This window comes from Phyllostomus discolor, chromosome 2, assembly GCF_004126475.2.
Source record: "Phyllostomus discolor isolate MPI-MPIP mPhyDis1 chromosome 2, mPhyDis1.pri.v3, whole genome shotgun sequence".
NCBI lineage: Eukaryota > Metazoa > Chordata > Mammalia > Chiroptera > Phyllostomidae > Phyllostomus > Phyllostomus discolor.
The window spans coordinates 114,774,588-114,797,031 of NC_040904.2; the positions used below are offsets into that span (position 1 = coordinate 114,774,588).

The 22,444-nt window shown below is 42.0% G+C and overlaps 1 protein-coding gene across 6 annotated transcripts in view; it reads left to right on the forward strand.

Annotated features, from left to right (window-relative positions):
- The window catches only part of B3GLCT (beta 3-glucosyltransferase), a 135,370-nt gene extending 129,182 nt beyond the window's left edge, over nucleotides 1–6,188 (forward strand). For all 6 annotated transcript variants that reach the window (XM_036018378.1, XM_036018375.1, XM_036018376.1 and 3 more), the window contains one exon: nucleotides 5,700–6,188. In XM_036018378.1, the coding sequence (XP_035874271.1) occupies nucleotides 5,700–5,867 (168 nt within the window). In that variant the 3' untranslated portion in view covers nucleotides 5,868–6,188. The remainder of the gene's footprint in view (nucleotides 1–5,699) is intronic.
- Nucleotides 6,189–22,444: the final 16,256 nt, after the last annotated feature.

Here is a 22,444-nt window from a genome sequence, read left to right on the forward strand (position 1 = left end):
CATGCTACACCTCTCCAAAACTGTTGTGACCCAATGTACTGAACTTGGGCTGAGGGAAATATATTAGGATTTCCCTCCTATCAGATTTCTGGGCTCTTTCTGTCCAATCCTTTGGGACAGAAAAGGAAAAATCAGTTCTAAAGTGAAGCCCCACAGACCACCCAAACCCTTCACCAACCCAACCACTTAGTTCAGTCAAACCATGGAATCTCAGGGGGCAATGATGAGAACGGGCTCCTTAAGCGAGGCCTATATTACAACCAGTCACTCAGGTAATGAGGTTCTAGGCATATGTCTTACAGAAACAGAAGGAGAACACATGTTAATTTACACAAAAATCCCCAAGCCAGTCTCTGTACCTGTGAGACTGTGTTTTGGGAAGACATCCTGTTGCAAGGCCCTTGCTGCAAAGACATCTAACAGTGGCAATTTGACAGGTCCTTTGTGACCCAGTTTTAACTTCCAAATGAAAAACAAACTTTCAAGACAGTTATCCGTGCCATTCTGATGTCCAATACTGACCATTGTGATTTTCCTTAAACCATGATTTTTTTTCCTAAAATGACCCTCATTGTTATTAAAGGGACTACATTGAGTCCAGCTTTTACTTTTTTGTATGTTCGTTTGCATAAACACACCAAGAGCAGCCTGGATCACCTATGATCTTTAAGTCCACTTTGCTGGAACTCACACAGGGAACCTTTAGGTTGACTTTTCAGTCCGACCCTCGGGGCACAGAAGCAGAGCCACACATCCACCATCTAGCTTCGCCTGTACCAGTTGTTTCACTCAAATCCTTGAGGCTTCCATTGTGCCTACAGGTTCCTTTTTAGCCATCTTTCAGGAAAGCAACGATCGTTCCTTCCCAAGAAATATTGCCATGAACTGCACAACCAACCAAAGTACCAGGCTTTTCTCGTGGGCTTACACTAGCTTCGAAAGTCAATCCCAGTTCCTCAGGGCTTTCTGGTGACGAACAGAACCCAGACATGCCTCCTTCAGGTGTGACATTCCAGTCAAAATGTCATTTAACAAACCACCACTAATGACTGGTATTAATGGAATTATGTAAAGAAACCATATATCATCACTCACTCCCTCAGAATGCCAAATTCTGGAGAGATCAGGTAGGAAGAAAAATACAAAGTGTGAAGGAAAATCCTTTTCCTTCTGATATCATTTCATATACCTTTTTCATTTATATATTTTACACTTTTCCTTGTTCACTTTCCTATAGGGTGTGAAGTTTTAACCTCCCCTGGAATCCTCAATTTCCTTTTCAGAGCAGATACAGAGCAAAATCCAAAACACAGACAGCATTCCATAGGAACAGTACACAAGTAGAAACAGTCTGTTGTACCGGTGCATCCACTGGTGCCTCTGCAGAGACATGCTCCTTTCAGACCCAGTCTCTTGGCAGAGACGTGCTCCTTTGCCTCAGGCTGAAACACTCATCAGCCCAGAATGACCCTCCCTGGGTCCCGAGTGGCAAAGGCATTCTCCCCAACTGGTTACAGGTGACCTTCACTCGGTCTTAGGGGTGACCTTTACCAGGTCTTCAGGTACAGAGGATTTCTGATCAGAAACAACCAAATTGAAACCATATTCCCATAAAACCAGAAAACAAACAGCTGAGGTTTCCTTTTCTCCAGGTTTAAAACTTTTCACACTCTTTCCTACATAGTTTTACCCATCCAGATTTAAGCATAATTCATTTTTAATCCCTGTTCCTTTCCTGCAATGGGAAGGACCATACTTAAACTCAATATCTGGCAGCTAAAAGCCCCTAGCACTATAGGTACCTCCCACTAAATGTCCTTGGTTTGCAGGGACATCTTGCAGCTTTTTGATGCTTAGACCCTGCAAACACCCTATAAATCAGATGGTTGCCCTTGGACCCCAGTTCATGACCTTCAAAACCAGAGCCCTCCTATCAGAACAAGTTGCACAGAGAACCTGACTGGTGCAGTGCCCACACAGCAGCAACACACAGCCCATAATCGGAAGAGAACCCTTAGCCCACCACCTTGCCCTGTTCCAAGATGGCGGGACTCTCAGGTGACCCATCATCCAAGATGGCAGCGCCCATCCACGCTGGTGGTCCAAGATGGCGACTTGCATGCATGACCCACCCTCCACGGTGGGGCATGCAGGTGGCTCATCCTCCGTTTTACCCAAAATGGCAGCGCACCCACACGGCTTGCCGTCAAATCACCAATAGACAGGTAGGTTCGGCTTACAGAGCCTAGGGGTTTGCTTCTTCCCCAAACCTGAGTACAGGTTCCCTTAGTGCCACCTGGGCTCACCAAAACTGTAAGTGAGCAGACAGGGGCAACCTGGGAGCAGGATACTAACCAAACGATTATCCACAATTCCATTATTCCAAAACTGTTCAGAAACAAGTTTTAACCAAACCATTTCACTTCTCTGGTCCCTCCCCATTGTTTCCTTTCCACCTTCCCAGCTGTGACTAGGCAGCCGACGGCCGCAGGAGGAGTGCGGAGAAATTCTCGGAGACTGGGAAATTCCTAAGTCTCACTCTCCCACACCTGAGGGGGGTCCGTCTGCCACGGGCAATTATCGTCTTGCCACGGTTGCCAAAAAGGGTTACAGAAAAGACTGGGGGGAGGGGTGGCTGAATGGTATAAAAGATCCCCCCCTTTTTCCAGGGGTTCCCCCCACGTACTAGGTTTACTTTGCCCGCCGCCAGAGGAGAGACGTCTCTCAATGCCAGAGAGTGGTGTAAAGGAAAAGAATTATTATTTATTTAAAAGCTATACATACTAAAGTCCTATAGAATATCCACAAACACACACAGTCCTTCCTTCTCCCTCTGCCCAGTCTGGGTACCGCATCTCAGGAAAGAAGTAGCAGTCCTCGATTCGGGCTCCCACACCATCCACGTGGCAAAAGGGGGCACTCCCAAAGCCGCGTGGTCCCCGAAAGATGCCAGATGGCTGCCTAGCCTGGGTTTAAATCCCATCACCAATCTTCCTCTGCAGCCCCATTTCCGGCTCCTCCCACCTCAGGCTGCGTTGGCCAGCACTCTGGGCAGCGCAGCCCGGTGGTGTGGAGCCAGTCCTCTCCAAACTCCCCCAGACCTGGTGCACGTCCCTGTTAGGGGCCCCTCCTGGCTGCACCCTGTTACCATAGGGCCTTCCTGGTGACCCTGGGATTTCCTTCAGGCAATTGTGGCACAGAGATGTGATTATCAGAGGCTGTATAGACTTTGAGCTCTTACAGGTGCCTCTTTGTATGCACTTGACTTTTTTCTAGTTTTGTCTTATTCTTTTCTGTGGCCTCATTTATTGACATAATTAGCACCTTCGAAAGCTTGCTTGACCAGCTCTCCCCTTGCATACCTGGCTCCCAAAATGCGGTTACCACTTCTGGAATCAACATTGACAGAGGGGAAGACAGTGGGGTGGCTTCAGACTTCAGGTGTTTGTGGATAAGTAAAATTATTTTCTTTTATTAAATTGGAGAAATAAATACAGTTCTGAAACTTTTGATTTTGCAACAAATAATAAGTAAATGGAAAGATGTTATGGAGTTATTTCCTTCCTATTTGACATGTTTGTATCTTCAACCTTTAACTTTTTAAAGACTTATTTTTAGAAAGAGGGGTAAAGAGCGGGAGAGAACCATGAATCAGTTGCCTCTCATACACACCCATCTGGGGACTGAACCCACAAGCTAGGCATGCATCCTGACCAGGGACTGAACTAGTGACCTTTTGCTTTGTGGGATGACACGCTACCAACTGAGCCACACTGGTCAGAGCCAGCCTTTCATTTTTAAATGCGAAAAACAAGCAGTGATTTGTTTCCACTCTTTCTTTCTTTGGGGCCATTGTGTGTTTATCTGAGAACTGAATTGGGAGTATGGTCTCCTCAGGTTTCCTCCACACCAGCGAACTCTCAGAGGGTATTGCTCATGAACACCATATAGTTTATGAAATCCCTTAGCTGGTAATCAAAACGGCCCCAACTCAATTAGACTTCACCCCAGTGTGTTTTTTTCTCTGTCTCATTGTCTTTTCCTTTTAAATTTTCTTTTAAGTTTTCAACCCCATGAGTGCTTAGACTTTTTAAAGAGCAATACAGCAGCCAGGGTGAAGGTTCTCCCCTCACCTTACTTTGAAGTCTTCATCACAGGTATCACTGTTGGAATGCTCATTACTGTTGGAAGTGCACACTACCTCCTGGGTAGGCCAGGGGCCAGAGCACACTGGGCGTGCCAGGCCTGTGTGCTGAGGACCAGCTCAGAGGTCCTGCTAGGACACTGGACTAGCAACTGGGCACCAGCCCTCACCCCTATTCCAACATTTGCTGGTCATGCCACCCCAGGGAAGTCACAACTTCTATGAGCTCTGGTTTCCTTATCTATTAATTAGAGATGAGTCCTGACAATCCGATCACCTTGCAAGGTTGTTTCAAGGACTGGATGAAACAAAATTTTGATGAATGTATTCTGTGAACCATTCATGAGTTTAAATATTCATAAAAAATTTAAGCAGAATATAACACAGTACTAGCCTAGAGAAGACTTGTTCTTAAAATGTATCATTTCTAATTTGACTAAAGTCAAGACTCTTAGTATTGATAACCCAGTGAGTGACTGTGTAACACAGATAGTCTGTATAAATTTATGAGCAAGATGAACATTGGGAGAAGGTGGATACTTTGTTTAGAGCAAACAAAATAGGGTCTGGTGTCAGTTTCCTTCCAAACCCTGTAGGCTGCTTACTTAGTCTTGTTCATCTAGGCTATGTATGATTCTGCTTAATTTAATTTCTTAAGTTTAGAGAATTTTGAAATGATAATGCAATAACTTCTTAGGCTCTTGTAAACCATTTCAGGCTATACAAAATGTCCATTCACACTTCTGGAGCCAGAAGAGATACTCAGATAGGAGGAGAGTGAGTCACTTAGCCCCACATTTGTGCCTCTGAGAGACGCATGCATTCTTGACGATATGTCAGAGAGACACAGACAGAGGGAGTCCTGAGAAGGCCCTGCCCACCCCACACAACCCAGTGTGGCTAGAGTTCCTTTAGACAGACCTGGGAAATAGAAATATTTTTTTTGCCTTTTTGCAGAAGTCATAGTAAAAACTGAAATGACTTACGTCGGAAAGCCTCCTATTCTATATTTATTACCCGTGGTTGAGGAATCCCAGAGGCATGACCGTGGAACATAGAAGCAAAAAGTGATGCATTTGAGATATTAAAGTGACTGGAGGGGCAGAGGCTAAAAGCCTACAGGGAAAGGGAGCTTATCGTTCTTTTTTTGTTTTGTTTTGTTTTTAACCTTTTTTGGTGAACTTTTTTTAAAGTTTTTTTTAAAGATTTTATTTATTTTTTAGAGAGGGAAGGAGGGAAAGAGAGAGGGAGAGAGAGAGAGAGAAACATCAATGTACGGTTGCTGGGGGTCATGGCCTGCAACCCAGACATGCACCCTGATTGGGAATCGAACCTGCGACACTTTGGTTCGTAGCCCATGCTCAATCCACTGAGCTATGCCAGCCAGGGCTGGGAGCGTATTGTTTTAATGGAACAGATTTTCCTTCTTGCTTGAGATTCCAGTAACTGATAGTGAGTATTGAAGGAACACAATTGTTACATACATTCACATGCTATTCTGGGGCAAGATTGTTCTCAATGAACGTATGAGCTTAATTTTCTTTTCTTCTTGCAGGCCCGGCCTGTGGATTATCCTGAGGACTACCTTTCTCACCAGGTTCCCATATCCTTCCACAAACACTGGAACATTGACCCAGTGAAGGTTTATGTCACATGGTTGGCACCCAGTGAGGAAGACAAATCTCGGCCACAGACACAAAAAGGCTTTAAAGAAGAGTTATAAAGCCTGGGGACCTGGGAGCACAGTCTGGGCAGGAAACAGAAGGCGAGACCATGGCCTTGGTCCTTTGTGCTGTCATGATGCTACTTGCATGAGCAATGTGGCTTTGGAAGCTTCCTGACTTTTGGTGGAAATCCCATATATGGTATTTTTTGAGGGGGGAGGAAAGGGAGTCATAGGGGAAATGTCTTTTTTCTGGGAAAAATACTTGCTTTTGCATTCTGCATTATTGTATCACACAACAATTTCTGTGTGTTTTTCAAGCTGTGACACAGCAGCTTTATTCCTGTCATGGGAAAATAAATGGCACCAGAAGTCTCCTTTCTGTTCATTTTCTTTATTTTAATGAAGGTTTCAGTTGGGCATGAGACCAGAGAGATGTGACTATCATTCTATATAGGCAGAGGGAGAGGGAGAGACAAGGAATGTTGGTTGACATGGATATTACAATTGTGTGAACTTAACTGTATTGCTGATGAAAATCACTTTCTGGTCCCTTGGGAGGGTTAATGCCATGCTAGGGATGATTCATAAAACATCCTAAGAGTCTAGCTATGAAATCCCCTGTAGCCTATACTCAGGGTTATGTTTTACCTCTTTTTTTGTTTGTGGCTCATAAAAAGAGAAAAAGTCTTCTGTGGGAGCCTTTCACAGTGTTAGTAATTCTGCTGTGTTCTGTTTCTCCCTGAAGTCCTCTTTTTCACCTCATCATAATAGGAAAGTGTGCTGGATACTGTCAGAAAATCGTGTGCTCAGTATTTAAAAACAGTTGTCATATTTTATTCAAGTCAGTGACTCTATGTAAGTCTCAGGAAGTGCATTAAATTAATTTGTACCTGATGTTTTGCTCTTACTTTTCTTTGAATATCACTTAATGACCCTCTCTTAACTCAGAATAGATCCCCCTACTAGGGTACTGTGAAACCCCAGCAGGGATGTCCAACATTTTGGCGTCTCTGGGCCACACTGGAAGAGGAGTTGTCTTAGGCCACCCATTAAATACACAAACACTAATGAAAACTGATGAGCAAAATGAAAGTTTTAAGTGAATTTATGCTTTTATGTTGGGCTGTGGGTTGGACAACCCTTCCAGTAGGGCCTATTGGAAGGGAAGCACGGTGACTTGGCTGTTTTTCTGGTTTCTTAAAGGATGAAATTTGAACATAGTATTTTGAATGAGCTTTAATTTTCAAACCATATCTTTACTATATAGTAATTTAACACATTATTTATAAAAGTAATCTGTCATTAATGTTTTAATTATATGATTCAGTTTTCTAAAAGTATTTGCAGGAAATTTCATTTTTGATATGGGTTAAACTAATTTTGGTATAGCAGAATACTTTCTTTTCTTTTTTTAATTAAAAATTGTTATTCATTAAATTTGCTTGTAGTGCTTTATAGCCAAGCACAGGTTTTACAGCCATACCACCAAAAGTACCCATGTGTGTGCTTTGTAACTATATTTTTCTTATCACTTAGATTTCACTCCTTTCCAAAATGAGGTGACTGTATTTACCATTTTTCCAATCAGCACATACCAGTACTGGTATGTTTTCAGTGTCATCTGAGTGTAACCAAAACATAGATTCAGCCGCCTGCCACAACAAAAGCTAAACTCATGAGACAGGTGCTGGTGCAAAAGGAAAGAGGTTCATTCAGGTCTCTCGACTTTGGAGAATGGGGAACCCCTGTCTCAAAGACCATTCCCCCTCCCTGCATAAGCCCCCGGTTCTTACAGGCATAGGGAGGGCAGGCCTTTTTTTCCTATCCAATTATCTTTCTAGCTTTCGGCATGCTTGAGTCACGTCCATTCATCTTTCTAACTTTTTGGCATGCTGGGACCCTATCCATTCATCTCGTGAGCTCTTGCTGTGCTCAGTGTAAGTGCCTCCCCCTGTGCCATTTTGGCCAATGGGAGAGACTCCCTGGAGCCCTGATGGACTATGTACAGTTACATGAGTGTATTGCATTTCTTTTTTTCTGAGTAGATTTTGTGTTCTGTCCAAGGAATGGATCGGTAAAAGATGATCTGCTGGGCAGAGGCACCTTATTGACTTATAAATCCTGTCAAGCTGATGCTGATGACTTCAGCATTGTTGTCCTTGCTGCCATCATCAGCACCTGCACGTATTAGTTATAATACTCCTGGAGGGCCCGGCTGCCTCACCTCATGTACAGCACCCTCCATTTTTCCTATGCCTGCATACCAGTCGTCATACTCAGAAGACGGTGTATTCATTTGATAGGATCGAACCAGCCTCTGTACATGAAGACGTATGTTGTACTTCCTCTGTTACAATCAGTGCCTTCTCCTGACACCAGAAAACCTCCTTGGGGTACTTTCAGGTGTTTTGTGAATTTTGTCCACTTTTTGGAGCTATGTAAGTCTAACCACAAATGAAAGGTCTTTGCCTGAAGTTCTGAGTTTTTAAATATATTCATTAGTCTAGCCTATAACAGGAGCATGGAGAGTGTGGTGGAGAGGGATTGGAGAACTCAGGGAAAAGCTGGCTGGTCAGTAAATACGGTTTTCAGAGATAAAAATTAATAAAGCCATTAGACATTGAAAATGTGTTGACACAGATATTATTACATGTGAATTGGAGATGCTGTTTGGGAATTGATCACCATGTAGTTCATGTCTTAAGAACTGAGTTTTGAATCTGAATGTTCCAGAAAAGATACTGTCCTATTCCTATTTCCTTTGCCTTTTTAATGGAAATTTACTTTCAAAAAGCTATTTTTATTCTAGGGATATATCAACAACATGGAATTACATGTGAAATAACTGGAATGTTATTTTTGCTTTTTAAGCTATTTCTTCTGATTGGGCCAAAGCAAGTTGTCTGACTATGCAGGATTTTTTTTTACATTTTGCAGGTAAGTCAGAAGCCAGACACTAACACAGCCTTCATAGACTGAGAATATGAAACGAGTACACTAGCACACAAATGGAGCTGTGCACAAGTGTGTACATGTCAGTGCTTTCTGAATTCCCTGATTTGTTGACTTAGTGCTTCTACATACAGACCCTTATAATTGTTTATCTGTTTTTCCTCACAGCTGATAATAGACATTGGTAAGAATTTCCTATTGTCTTCCATTCATAATCAGAGATGTAATTTCTGTAAATTAAAAGGAATAGATTCATTCAGCCACTGTCTAATATAAACACCCACTATGTACTATTTACCACTCACCCCTGGAATGCAGTCATCCCTCTCTATATTGCAGTTCACTTATTGCAGCTTCACTGTATCACGGGTTTTTTAAAAAATATATATCTAATTCTGTATCGCGGAGTTTTTGCTATATCATGGGATTTTGTGGTATATAGACATTTATATAATATTTATGATTTTAATTATTTTGCCTAAAAATTTAAAACAATATAAGAATATTAAAAATGTTAATTCAAACATTAAAATAGTATTAAATTGAAATAAAATACAGTGTGTATTTCATCAGCAGATGAATACTGTACTGACACAATGGAAAGGCAGTATACCACTACCACTTGTGCAAGTTTGCCAATGTGAGATTGTACACAGCACACTATTAGCTGATGGAATGGAAGGTGACCAACCACAGCACTGTGTTCTGTCTCCTGGGTGCTGATTGGCTTAATGACTGTAGCTTGGGTCTGTTTGCTCTCCTGCACTGTGCCCATATGTTCAGCATCTCTCCTTGTCCACTTTTACATTGATGTCTGGTCACTGCACGTAGTGTTGCTCTGTGGTGTTGTGTTTTTGTGACATTTTTGTAAAAGTTTGAATTTATTTCAAGCCCTACGATGCCATCCAAACATTCTGCGCCTTCTAAGGCTTCGGGCAGTGAACCCAAGCACCAGAGGAATATGCTTACCATCAAAGAAAAGGTGGAACTTCTCGGCATGTTAAAGGAAGGCAAAAGCTACGTGGCTGTAGGCCGCCATTATGGGATCAACGAATCTACTGTTCGCTACATAAAGACAGACAAGAAGAATATTAGATTTACGGCAATAATGACTTTTAACAAGACTACAAAGAGGGTGGTCACTTCCCACAATAAGTCCATTGTGAGGATGGAGTCTGTGTTGGCCCTGTTGGTAAATGACTGCAGGAAGAAGAATACCTCGCTGGATACCAATACCATTTGGATGAAGGCCAAGAAACTTTATGACAGTTTTGCGGAAAGCACGGACATTCACAACGGTGATGAGGATGAAGACAAGGATGACTACACAGAAGCAGGACTGTTGAGTGCTTCTCCCACCAGACCAACCCCCTTCAGTGCCAGCAAGGGCTGGTTTGACAAATTTCAGAGATGCTTTGGACTCAAAAGCATTTCTCTGCATGGAGAAGCTGCCTTTGCAGATAAAAAGCAGCACCAGTAACTTCCTATAACTATGTTCTTCACTGGGACAAAGAGATCAGTTACACCTACGCCTTTAGGAGAAATAGAAGTTACGGCCCAGGGTGAAGATACTGCATCACCTAATGAAGCAGTGCCTTCAGAAGAGCTGTAATGCCCTTCCTGGCCGTGCAGTACGTTCGTCTCATTGTCATCACGTTCATCACCAACAGTACTGCACAGCTACATAATTCATGATCTTCATCATTCAAGTTGTAGTATACTTCACTGGTGAGTACCCATATAGAATTTTATATGTTGTTAAAATCATGTAGGTATAGGAGTGTAGAAAGTGTTTAAAAGCATATGAAGTGTTTATAAGAGTGTGGGAAAGGTTAATAGAGTGGGAAATGTTTATAGGAGTGTGGGAAGGGTTTATAAAGCCTTAAAATATATGTAAATAATAAAATAAATATGACACTGCGACTTTGCGATTTTTCGACTATCGCAGGGGTTTCTGGAACATAACTTTCACAATAGATGAGGGATCACTACATTTGAATGCCTGGCACACAGTAGGGGCTATTGTTTTATGGTTCCCAAACATTCTACAAATGCCACCTGCAAAATGTGTTTTTCTCCTATATAGGAAGTGAAATCTTTGTTTCTGACATTTAGTCTTTTAGCAGAAGTTTTCACTTCAAAGGCACTCAAATTCCGGGAGGAAGTAGGGGTAGGTGGAAGGAGAAAGGACACAAAATAAACCAGTCAACAAATTAATGGACAAGGTGATTCCTAATAGTGATGAGTGCTAAGTCCTGTGATGGACTTGGGTTTGGGTTGGGGTCTGCTTTGATGGATTGGTTAGAGAGGGCCTCAGAGAAGTGATGATGGAGTAAACACTTCCAAGTGAATAAAAAGAGTCAGGAATACAAAGGTTTATGTGCCGGGTGATCTAGGCAGAGGGAACAGCAAAAGTGAATGCTCTAAGGTGGGAACAAGTTAGGCATGTCTGAGGAAAGCAAGCAAGCAAGCAAGCAAGCAAGCCGGTGTCATCACTGTTACTGTTAGACATCCAGGTGATGTTAACTAAACAGCTGACATGGAAGTCTGGAGCTCAGTGGAGAAGTCAGGGCTAGAAATAGAATTTTGCAACTTATCAGTATTTTGAAGGGTTTGAAAACTGCAAGACTGAATGAGACCATGTAGGGAGCTAACAAAACCGTCAGCCCAAGTAGGACACTCAGTGGAGTAGGAGAGACACCAGGAGAGTGATGGGGAAGGGGATCCGAGGAAAGAGTGTGTGTCAAGAAGCAAACGACGAAGCATGTCACCTGTTGCCAAGAGCTCCCCATTAGGACAGAAGAGCAACCCTGTAATGCACCTGTGTGGAAGTGACCTAGACAAACTGCTTCCAGTGAGTGGGGCAAAATGGGGGCAGAATGGGCATTGAAATTTCAGAGAGCAATTCTAAACCTTCCTTTGTGGGGGTCTTTAGTTGATTATTTTTATGAGTTGTTTGGTAGACAAGGGAAGGTAGCTAGAGGGGAACATGGGGCCTCAGGGAGTTTGTATGTTAAGGTGAAAGGCTTAGGAAGTGTGATGGAAATGGTTAAGTAGAAATGGGGGGTGATGAATGATGGCTTTGGTGGGCCTGGTGAACCAAGATAGAATCCAGAGCTCAATGGGCAAATGTGCTCTGATAGGCTCCCCTGCCAAATGTGGGGTGAGTGTAGGCACAAAAAGACTCAGATTTGTTAACATGAAATGGGTGCATGCATCATATCATCTCTACTAATTGGAAGACAAAGTTATCTGCTGAGGGTTTGGCTTTTTACAATGCTTATGCATAGATTAACTACAACTATAACAACATGTATATGTCTATATACATACATACGTGTGTGTGTGTGTGTGTGTGTGTGTATATATGCGCTAGATATGTTTGGTATTATTCACAGTGTTTTCCACATTTGCTTATTAAACCCACACAACAACTCTTTGAAGTGAGTACTGTTTTCCACAATTTACATTGGGATAACTGAGACACAGAGAGAATAAGTAACCAGCCCAAGGTCACACAGCTGGTAAGTGTCAGGGCTAGATTTTCGAACCCAGACACTTTGGCTCCAGAGTTTAATCCCTGTGCCCTTTCTCCTCAACCAAGAAGAGCATGCAGTTCACTCATTCATTCATTTGACTAATATGGTTTGAGTACCAACATTGTGCCAGGCATTGTGCTAACAGTGGTGCAGCCCAGGTCATTCCACGTCAGGAAACACACGCATTTTTTTAAGTGGTTCTTTAGGCAAAGCACTGAAGCAGGAGAACTGCCTTTGTTACCTGGGCTTTTTGCACACCAGTCTACAGGATATTTTCAGACCACTCTAAATCTAGAGTAACTTTTTACTACTTCCCCTTCCTATTATATTCTTCTCCCAAGTTTCCACCGATTTCACAGCTGGAATGGGGAGTTGTTTAACCCGTCACGTCGTAGTGCAATGAGCACAGGACTGAGAAGCCCTGCTGCTGGTTCACTGTGCGATCCCCAGCGACTCACTGTGTGTCACAGGCCTTTTAGTTTGTAATGGAATAAACAGGCTTCAACTTTATTATATGGTTCTACTGTCTTAGTGTAGAACCTGCATTACTAACTATTCCTTGGAGGTGTGATTTCCACCTTTGTACTCTATTATGAAAAGTCCTAAGCCCTGGCTGGCGTAGCTCAGTAGATTGAGCTCAGTGGATTGAGCGCAGGCTGTGAACCAGTGTCACAGGTTCGATTACCAGTCAGGGTACATGCCTGGGTTGCAGGCCACAGCCCCCAGCAACTGCACATTGATGTTTCTCTCTCTCTCTCTTTCTCCCTCCCTTCCCTCTCTAAAAAATAAATAAATAAAATCTTTAAAAAAAACATAAAAAAAGTCCTTAATTTCAAGACTTCGAGGTTCTCTAATTACAATGAATTATCTGCTCAATCAATCTAGAAAAATTTGTCTTAATGAGTTTGATCAATTTCCCTAATCTCATAAATTTCCCTAGTCAAAAAGTTATTGATATGTTTTATTGATGGGTTCATAAACATAGGAGAACTCTATAGTAAGGTAGTTTTAAGATAATGGTTTTTTATAGATGCAGAAAGTAACTTTTGCTCATTCAATATATATTGATTAAGTATTCCATTATGTGTTAGATTCTGGAGATGCAATGTTAAGCAAAAGCAGACAGTTCTCTGCCCTTGTAGAATTTATAATCTGGGACATGGGCAGTAATGGAAAACTGCTATGCTTACTCCTCCCAAAATACATAATTATAAACTTCAATAAGTGCTAAGAGAATCACACTGGCTTTGATTTGAGATATAAAAATAAAAAACAGTTAACTGGGTAAAGGGGTCAGAAGGAGAGGATTTTATAAAGAAGCAACAGCAGATGCAAATGCCCTGTGGTAGAGGGCTTATGGTTTCTCTGTGAAACTGAAAAAAGCCAGTGTGGCTGGGATGCTCTAGGATCACGTTGTTCATACCCCTTTGTGACTTGCTTCCTTCATTTAATAGGTCATGGACATCTTACATACTGTTAAATATTCTGTAACAAATTCCCCACGTAGTATTCACTGTATGTCTACCCCAGAATTTATCCAAGGAATTCTCTATCACTGGTTATTTTGGTTATTTGAAATTTCACACTTATATTTACAGTCTCACCAGTATGCCATTTTCACACTTCTAATTAATTTTTTAAGAGATTAAATTGGGGTGGTAATGGGAGGGAAGTGGGGAGGGTTGGGTGGGTGGGCTGGAATGGGAGTAGAAGGGAGAAAACTGTACTTGAACAATGATTAAAATTTAAAAAATATTAATAAGTAAATAAAGAGATTAAATTGAAGCAAGAGAAGTAGGATGATTTATCTAAGATTAGACATTAAGGTGATTTTGAGTTGGGTTGCTTATGTTGGTTATATCAGGTAAGGGGGTTGAGGAACTTTTACTTTTTTTCTTATTAAAGGTGTTATTTTGAGGAGAGGAAAAAGAAAATGATAACCATCTCTAATGCAACTCTCTCTTTTTCTGTTTCCCCCTTTCTCTCTCTCCTCCCTCCTTCCCTTCTCCCTTCATTCTCCTCTCTCTTCCTCCTTCCTGAGCCCATTTGATCGAAGTCTTGAAGTTATTAATAACATTTTATACTATATACTTATGTGAACAAGAAGCTTAGGCAATAGGGTTATAGAAGACACAATGCAGATTGAGTCAGAACAGAACCAGACCTGAGGTTTTATTTTTCTACTATTAAACTTAATAACAGCAATTTAGTTTTAGGGAGAAAAATACATCACACTAAATTAACATAATTAGTTTTATTGGCTTGGGAATGCTGTTTATATGTACTTTGTAAGTTAATTTTGCTTTTGTAGTTGTATGAGAGAGATAACATAAGAAATTGTTATGGACTGAATTGTCTCCTCTCTAAATAACTCCTATAGTGACTGCATTTGGAGGTAGGGCCTTTAAGATGGTAATTAAAGTCAAATGAGGTCATTGGGGTGGGACCCACTGGTATCCTTGTAAGAAGAGGAAGAGACTCTGAAGATCTCTTTCACTCTCCACGCATACATGAAGAAAAGGCCATGTCAGGCCGTAGAAAGAAAGTGGCTATTTACAAAGCCAAGGAGAAAGGCTGCAAAATGAAACCAATCCTGGTGACACCTTGACCTCGAACTTGTAGCCTACAGATCTGTGAGGAAATACATTTCTGTTGTTCTACCCAGTCAGTCTGTGGCATTTTGTTATAGCTGCTCCAGCAGACTAAGAAATATATAATCAGGCCTACACTTGCAAACATTTAAGTAACATTACAATGAAAATATTGAATAGTTTAAGCTGATGGGCAGATTCCATGAGCCATGTTCCCTGAAAGGGAACTTATATGATTCAAACTTAACAATGCCTTCACTTGTCAAATTTGAATGATATAAGAGAATGCTGGAGTCATAATACCTGGATTTTAGTTCTGGCTCTGCATCTTAACATGATGCTGGCTAAGTGACTCAACCTCTCTCCACCTCACTGTTTTCTTTCATAAAATGGGTTTAATAACAGTTCTACCTTTTAGGGTTGTTGTGAGGACTAAATAAGTTCCTAATGTTCCTAATCTCATAAATTTCCCTAGTCAAAAAGTTATTGATAGAGCCACATATGTAACTTATAGTCCTTGTGTGGTACTAGTAAATAACTTATTATTGAAAAAAAGTTAAGCAGAAATACAGGGTATAGAACATCCTAAAGTTCCCAAGCAAAGACAATTTAGTCAAATTTTCAATAAGAAATCCTAAAAAAGAGTGAGAGAATGAGATATCCTGGGCGATACAGCTTGTGCTGCTGGTCTAACAAAGGTATAAATTAATTGCTTATAAAATAGCATGTTCCTTTGGCATAGAAGAGGTGTACTGGGCATTGCTTAACTGATGACTTTTCCAGGGATCCAAAGGGTTAAAAAGTTAGATTTTCCTTTCACATTAGGCAACAATCATAAAACACTTTGAACACACTCAAGACTTTTGGGGACTTTTTATCTCTAATGTATATACCCAAAGTTTCAACTTTCAATTGGCAAGGATATGCAACAGAAGGAGAAAATTTTCATCTGGGCAGGGGTTTCCATGTGGTATCTGTATTAGTTTCCTATTGTTGTTCTAATCAGTGATCACAACTTAGTGTCTTCTCACAACATAAACTTATTGTCTTACAGTTCTGGAGATCTGAGTCTGAAACAGATCTCACTAGGCCAACAATCCAGGTGTTGGCAGGGCTGCCTTGCTTCTGCAGTCTCCAGGGGGAAATCTGCAACCTTCCCTGTAAACCCAGAATCAGTTTTCTTGCAGCTTCTGGAGGCCACCTGCATTCCTTGTTCATATCATCTTCAAACCTTCCTCTACTTTTGACCCTCCTGTCTCCCTCTCATTGGAACCCTTGGGATTACATTGGACCAACCTGAATAACCCAGGTTAATTTTCCAATCTCAAAATCTTTAACTTAATCACATCGGCATGCCTTTAGCCACGTAAAGTAGCATAGTCACAGCCTCTGAGGATTAAGAGGGGGACATCTCTGGGGGCCATTTTTCTTCCCACCACGCCACCCTAGGCTGTTTTACCTGGCTGGAGCTTTTACCTGGGTGTGCTTCTGTTAAGTGTTACCTAAGGTGACATGTATGATTATGCCAAATGTGTGGCCAGTGCTTTCTCTGCCTGATCAATTCCACATGCATTTATGTGCAACTTAAATGTAACTGGTCTTGTCCTAAAACTGTTTTAGTAACAGTTGTACACTTTTCTCCCTGTCATCACATGGGTTTAGAATGTACAGATGAGAGGCCTGCTGACATTTCTGTAACAGCTCATTAACATGCCTGTTCCCACATGATTATTACCTCTTGGTCTTTTCACAATTCATCACAGAAGGCAGAGCAGCCCAGAGAAATTGTGTGTAACAATTTGTTGTCAGGATTGCTTCATGATGGAGTTGGAAGCCAGCCTTTTGCATCATGCTAGTGCTTCTTTCTATTTCAAATGATAAAATCTATGGATTGACATTTAAGATGCTCAGCATTTGCTAATTTAGAAAATTTCCATAGAGGCTCTGGTCAACAAAAGTTTGCTGCCACCAACCTAATGTCAACAGAAGTCCCCAGTCTTGGGTTCAGAAAGAGGAGAAAATTTACTCACATAAACAGTTTGTCAACCTGAGAAACACAGCCTCCAGTAGAAACTGAAAGTGTGCCCACCCAGCAAAGATGAGTCTGCTCTTTATAAAGTTCCTGTCCAGGTCCCTAACTGGTCCATTTTTATGTAAATGAAAAATCCGTATTTGAACTGTGCAATCCTTGCAAATACCACTGTCCTGGCTGGTCAGAATCACGTGTGCTGATTGATTGTTATAGAGCCACTCTAATTAGTATAGATTCAAGCAAGGATATAGTTGCACAGTTCTGATTGGACAATGTGGGTCTCAGCCCACTGGTTGACAGACAATATTAGGAACTCCTTTACAAGGCAGCTGACGGGTGTGGGAAGCTAGAAGCTCAGTCTGTGTCTTTTGCCTGAAAAGCAGTGTGTGTGAGAGGTCTCTGTCAGCAGTGACTGCTAGACTACTGTTAGGAATTTGGGCCCAGTTAACCATAGGAAGTCCTTCTTGGCAGATATATCCCTTCTCAAGGTTACTGTAACAGGGTGCAGCCAAGGGAGGGGGGCAAATAGGGTTTTTTAATGGAGTCCAGAACTCAAGGTATCCAGGAAATATTAGAAAAGTACACAGAATGTCCTCACCCCCCCCCCCCACAAGGCTAAGCTGGGGGATGGGACATGTGGAGCAGGACCATTGGGAGCTGTGTTGCATAGCAACAGCTTTGCAGCTAACCTCTGGCATGGTCATTTAACATATCTATTACTTTTAACTGGTTTCATAGATATGTTAAATAACTGTGGCCATGCTTTGAGCCAGGGGGATGGAAGTGACTTCCATCCTAGATGTAACTGGGGAGCAGCTTGCCCTGGTTACAGTGCCTGCGTGAGAGCTTGGAGATGATTGGCTCCATGCCATGGGGCCACACCTGCCCAGACCCACAGACTCCCAGATTTACTGGGCTGGCAGCCCAGTAAAGCTAGAAGAATACAGAAATGCTGGCAGGTGTAACTGATTGTAGGAGGAGTCAGAATGGGGCTGCAGAGGAAGATTGGCTCGGATATTTACACCCCATGTGCGGCAGCCATGGGGAGAACCATGTATCTTTGGCAAGAGTGAGGACCGTGTGGCTTAGGAAGCAAGAGAGACTTTGCCTGGAAGAAAAGGGGTGAAAGGACTCTTGCTGGTGGGCCATGAGAAGGTACCACATGTCTTTGGATTAACTGGAGATCATGACTGTGACACAGCTGATGATGCCAGAAGCCCAAATCATGGATTTCTACTTCTTTTCCTGAGATACGGTACCCCAGACTAGGCAGAGGGGGAAGGAAGGACTATGTGTGTCTGTGGGTATCCTAAAGGACTTTTGTCTGTATAACTTTTAAATAAATATTTCCTTTCCTTTTCACAAATCTCTGGCATTGAGAGATGTCTTTCCTCTGGTGGCAGGCATAGCAAACGTAGTAGGGCATCCTTTTGGTAATAGTATATCGTACACCCTCCCCCTTGGGTCTGTTCTGTAACATTACCATTCTTTCAGAACAAAAAGTATGGGAAAATAATCTTATGGATGAAGTCATAGAGACATTTAAATAAAGTTCAAACAAACCATTTTTGAAGCCTTTGTAAAAATTGAGCTCATTTCTGTTTTCAAGGGGGATTGTATTCTGAGATTAATACAACTTCATTTCCGCTAGAGAGTGAAAAATGGTTAATAATTTAAGTAGGAATGTTCTGCAAAGTACATAATTGTACAGTTCTGCTTTTATGTTATGTGTCACATGCCCTCACTTATAAGGTTGATTGATGCATTTCCCTGGGAGGAAAGCCTGCGGGTTCTAAAGAGGAAGATGATGTGACTGTTTTCAAATTACCCCATATTAAGTTTTTTATTTGTACTTTGAGGAAACAGAGAAACAAATCCATCATTAAAGAAACTGACAAGCTTATGTGGGAAGTGTGGTGTCCACCATCAGATCAACCAGGTCGGCAGAGATGGAAGAAGCTCTGCTTTGTAACAAGGGACAGTTAGAGGGGGAAGGAGAAATTGACAAACAGTACCACAAACTCAGAACCTTCCCCTGGAACCACCTCTTTTGTATCATTGAGGAGCTGGAATCTCACAGTGACTGTGCAGAAAGGAGTGGATCAGGTTACTAGTTGTGAGAGAACAGGAAACAATCACTCCTGAAGGAGAAACTCCCACACCAAGTGGGGAAATACTGAGAGCAGGTCTGAGGCCTGGCACATCTAAGTACTACTGACTGCTGGAAATAAAAAAAAATTGTTGTCATTTTAGTGGGATCATGTTAAAAGCTTCCATTTCTACCCTAGGCCAAGGTAGGAGACAGGCAATTTCCTTACAGTCCCTGGGGTAAGGTGGAGGATTCCTACTTTACACTCACACTGAGGGGACAGCCCTTTGTGGCCCCAGCTTTGTTTGGAGATATCTCATGTGAGCTCTTCCAGTCTAGGCCCTGGGACTTGGCCCAAGAACCAAGACGGCTAGCTTCAAGTTTATCTCCTGTGGCCAATACCTTCAGCATGAAACAGCCTCCATCTACTTTTTGTAGGACCATCTTAATTTTTGCCATGTGCATTCTATACTTACTCCCAGTTTAGCTTTGTTTAAGGATATTAAATTATATTTTATCCATTCTTTTTCTGTTGTTTTCAGCGGTAGGGCCCACCATACCTCTGGACAGGAGGCCTGATATTCTTAAGTATTTAAAAGACCTTAAATAATAAACACAAATACATTTATTTACATAGTAATTCTAAAATGTAAGACAAAAATTGTCATTATGACTTGAATTTACTCTGTATGTTTTTAAATATATTTTATTGATTATGCTATTACAGTTCCATTTCCCCCCTTCATTCCCCTCCACCCTGCACACCCTCTCCCACCCACATTCCCCCCCTTTAGTTCATGTCCATGTGTCATAAGTTCTTTAGCTTCTACATTTCCCATACTATTCTTGCCCTCTCCCTATCTATTTTCTACCTACCATCTATACTACTTATTCTCCATACCTTTCCCCCTCTCTCCTCCTCCCACTCCCCTGTTGCTAACCCTCCATGTGATGTCCATTTCTGTGGTTCTGTTCCTGTTCTAATTGTTTGCTTAGTTTGTTTTTGTTTTTGTTTTAGGTGTGGTTGTTAATAATTGTGAGTTTGCTGTCATTTGACTATACATGTTTTTTTATCTTCTTTTTCTTAGATAAGTCCCTTTAACATTTCATATAATAAGGGCTTGCTGATGATGAACTCCTGTAACTTGGCCTTATCTAAAAAGTACTTTATCTGCCCTTACATTCTAAATGAAAGCTTTGCTGGATAGAGTATTCTTGGATGTAGGTCCTTGCCTTTCATGACTTGGAATACTTCTTTCCAGCCCCTTCTTGCCTGCAAGGTCTCTTTTGAGAAATCAGCTGACATTCTGATGGGAGCTCCTTTGTAGGTAACTGTCCCCTTATCTCTTGCTGCTTCTAGAATTCTCTCCTTCATTTTAATCTTGGGTAATGTAATTATGATGTGCCTTGGTATGTTCTTCCTTGGGCCCAACCTCTTTGGGACTCTCTGAGCTTCCTGGACTTCCTGGAAGTCTATTTCCCTTGCCATATTGGGGAAGTTCTCCTTTATTATTTGTTCAAATAACTTTTCCACTTGTTGTGTTTCCTCTTCCCCTTCTGGTACCCCTATAATTCGGATATTGGAATGTTTAAAGGTGTCCTGGAGGTCTCTAAGCCTCTCCCCATTTTTTGAATTCTTATTTCTTCATTTTTTTCTGGTTGTTTGTTTTTTTTCTTCCTTCTGGTCCACTCCGTTGATTTGAGTCCTAGTTTTCATTCCATCACTATTGGTTCACTGTGCATTTTTCTTCACTTCACTTATTGTAGCCTTCATTGTTTCATCTAGTTTGTGACCAAAATCAACCGATTCTGTGAGCATCCTGATCACCAGTGCTTTGAACTGTGTATCTGATAGGTTGGCTATCTCTTGATCGCTTAAAAATGCTGGTTGCGGGGCTTGCAATTCTGTTTGAGCCACCTTTTTTTTCCCTTTGGCCTGGTCTCTCCTGTTACAGATGAGGAGCGGAGCCTTAGGTGTTCACCAGGGTGGGCACCCCATTTTCTGGGTTGTGACATTGTATGTGGGGGCGGGTCCAAGAGGGAACAATGGTGCTTGCTCTGCTCTCCGTGGGACCTCAGTCCCTTCCGTTGCTTCCCCTGAGCAAACTGGGCCCCTCTGGTGCCAATTCCTGTGTGGGTGGGCTTGTGCACACTGTGGGACTTTCCAAGGACCTCTCCTGTGAGGCTGGGAGTCCCTCCCTGCACCTCAATCGCCACAGGTGTCCTCAGTCAGTGCCCCAAGGCTCTATTTCCCAGCACTGTGATCTTGGGTTGCGTTCAGTGCCTTGCTTCACAATCGCTGCCTCGCTGGGTCTGCTGGTTGCCACCCCTTGGCTGGGGTCTGCCCAGCTGCTGCTTGAGCACTCCGGTTTTGCCCACTGCAGTCTCGTGCACCCCGGATGCCTTATGTACCCAGGCCCAAAGGTCTCTGCTCTCTGAGCTGCAGCCTGCACTCGGCTGCCAGACTCGGCCCCTCCTACCGATCTGGATGAACATGTGTACTTCAACTTCTTGGTTGTCCAACTTCCATTCAGATCAATTTTCTGTCAGTTCTGGTTGTTATTCTGTTTCTAAATTATTGTTGTCCCTATCTTGGTTGTGCGAGGAGGCACAGTGTATTTATCTATGACTCCATCTTGGCCAGAAGTTCTGACTTTTTACATTTTTAAAGTGTTGTTTTAAAAAAGGAGAGGATTATAAAACACAGTTCTATGTAGCCTGTACATTCTAAAATGTATTATATTTGGTCCTTAATAGGAAATGTTCCCCAGTCCTTGGTTTACCAAGCCGATCTGCCTGTTGTGGAGGAAAACCAAGATGTGTTATTAGAGCAACAAAGGTAGAAAGTGTTTGCAAAAGCAATCAGTTTTAAAGGCTACCAAATTAATTGAATGAGGTATGTTTCTGAGAAAAAGCCATTGGATTAGAAAACATGAAAAAGTTACTGGGGATTTGACAAGTGTGATTTTATTTAAAGAGTCAGGGGCAAAGGCTGTTCAGATGTTAAGTGACATAATGAATATAACCATTTCAATGCAGTTTTCTGTAGACAAGGATAGAAGAGTAGGAGGATACCTGGGATGGGCTGTGGAATCAAATGAGAGTCTCTTTATGAAGGTGGGAGATAACAGAGCACATGACCGTAGTTATGGGGTCAGTCAAATAGAGAAGAAGTACTGATGCAAGAGAGCCAAAGGAGAGGAGGTAACTGAAGGAGTGGACTCCCTGAAGAGCAGCGTGGAAGTGATCTGAGCACAGTGGAAAGACCCGCCATTGTGAGAAGGCCTTTCTCCATTGCAACAGGATAAAAATATGTTTGCAAATATTGAAGGACCCGTGGACTCAATTGTGGGGAAATGAAGGAGTTCTTGTCTCATGACTTCTATTTTTTTCAGTAAAATATGAGGCAAGTTAGGGATGGAAAGGGCTCT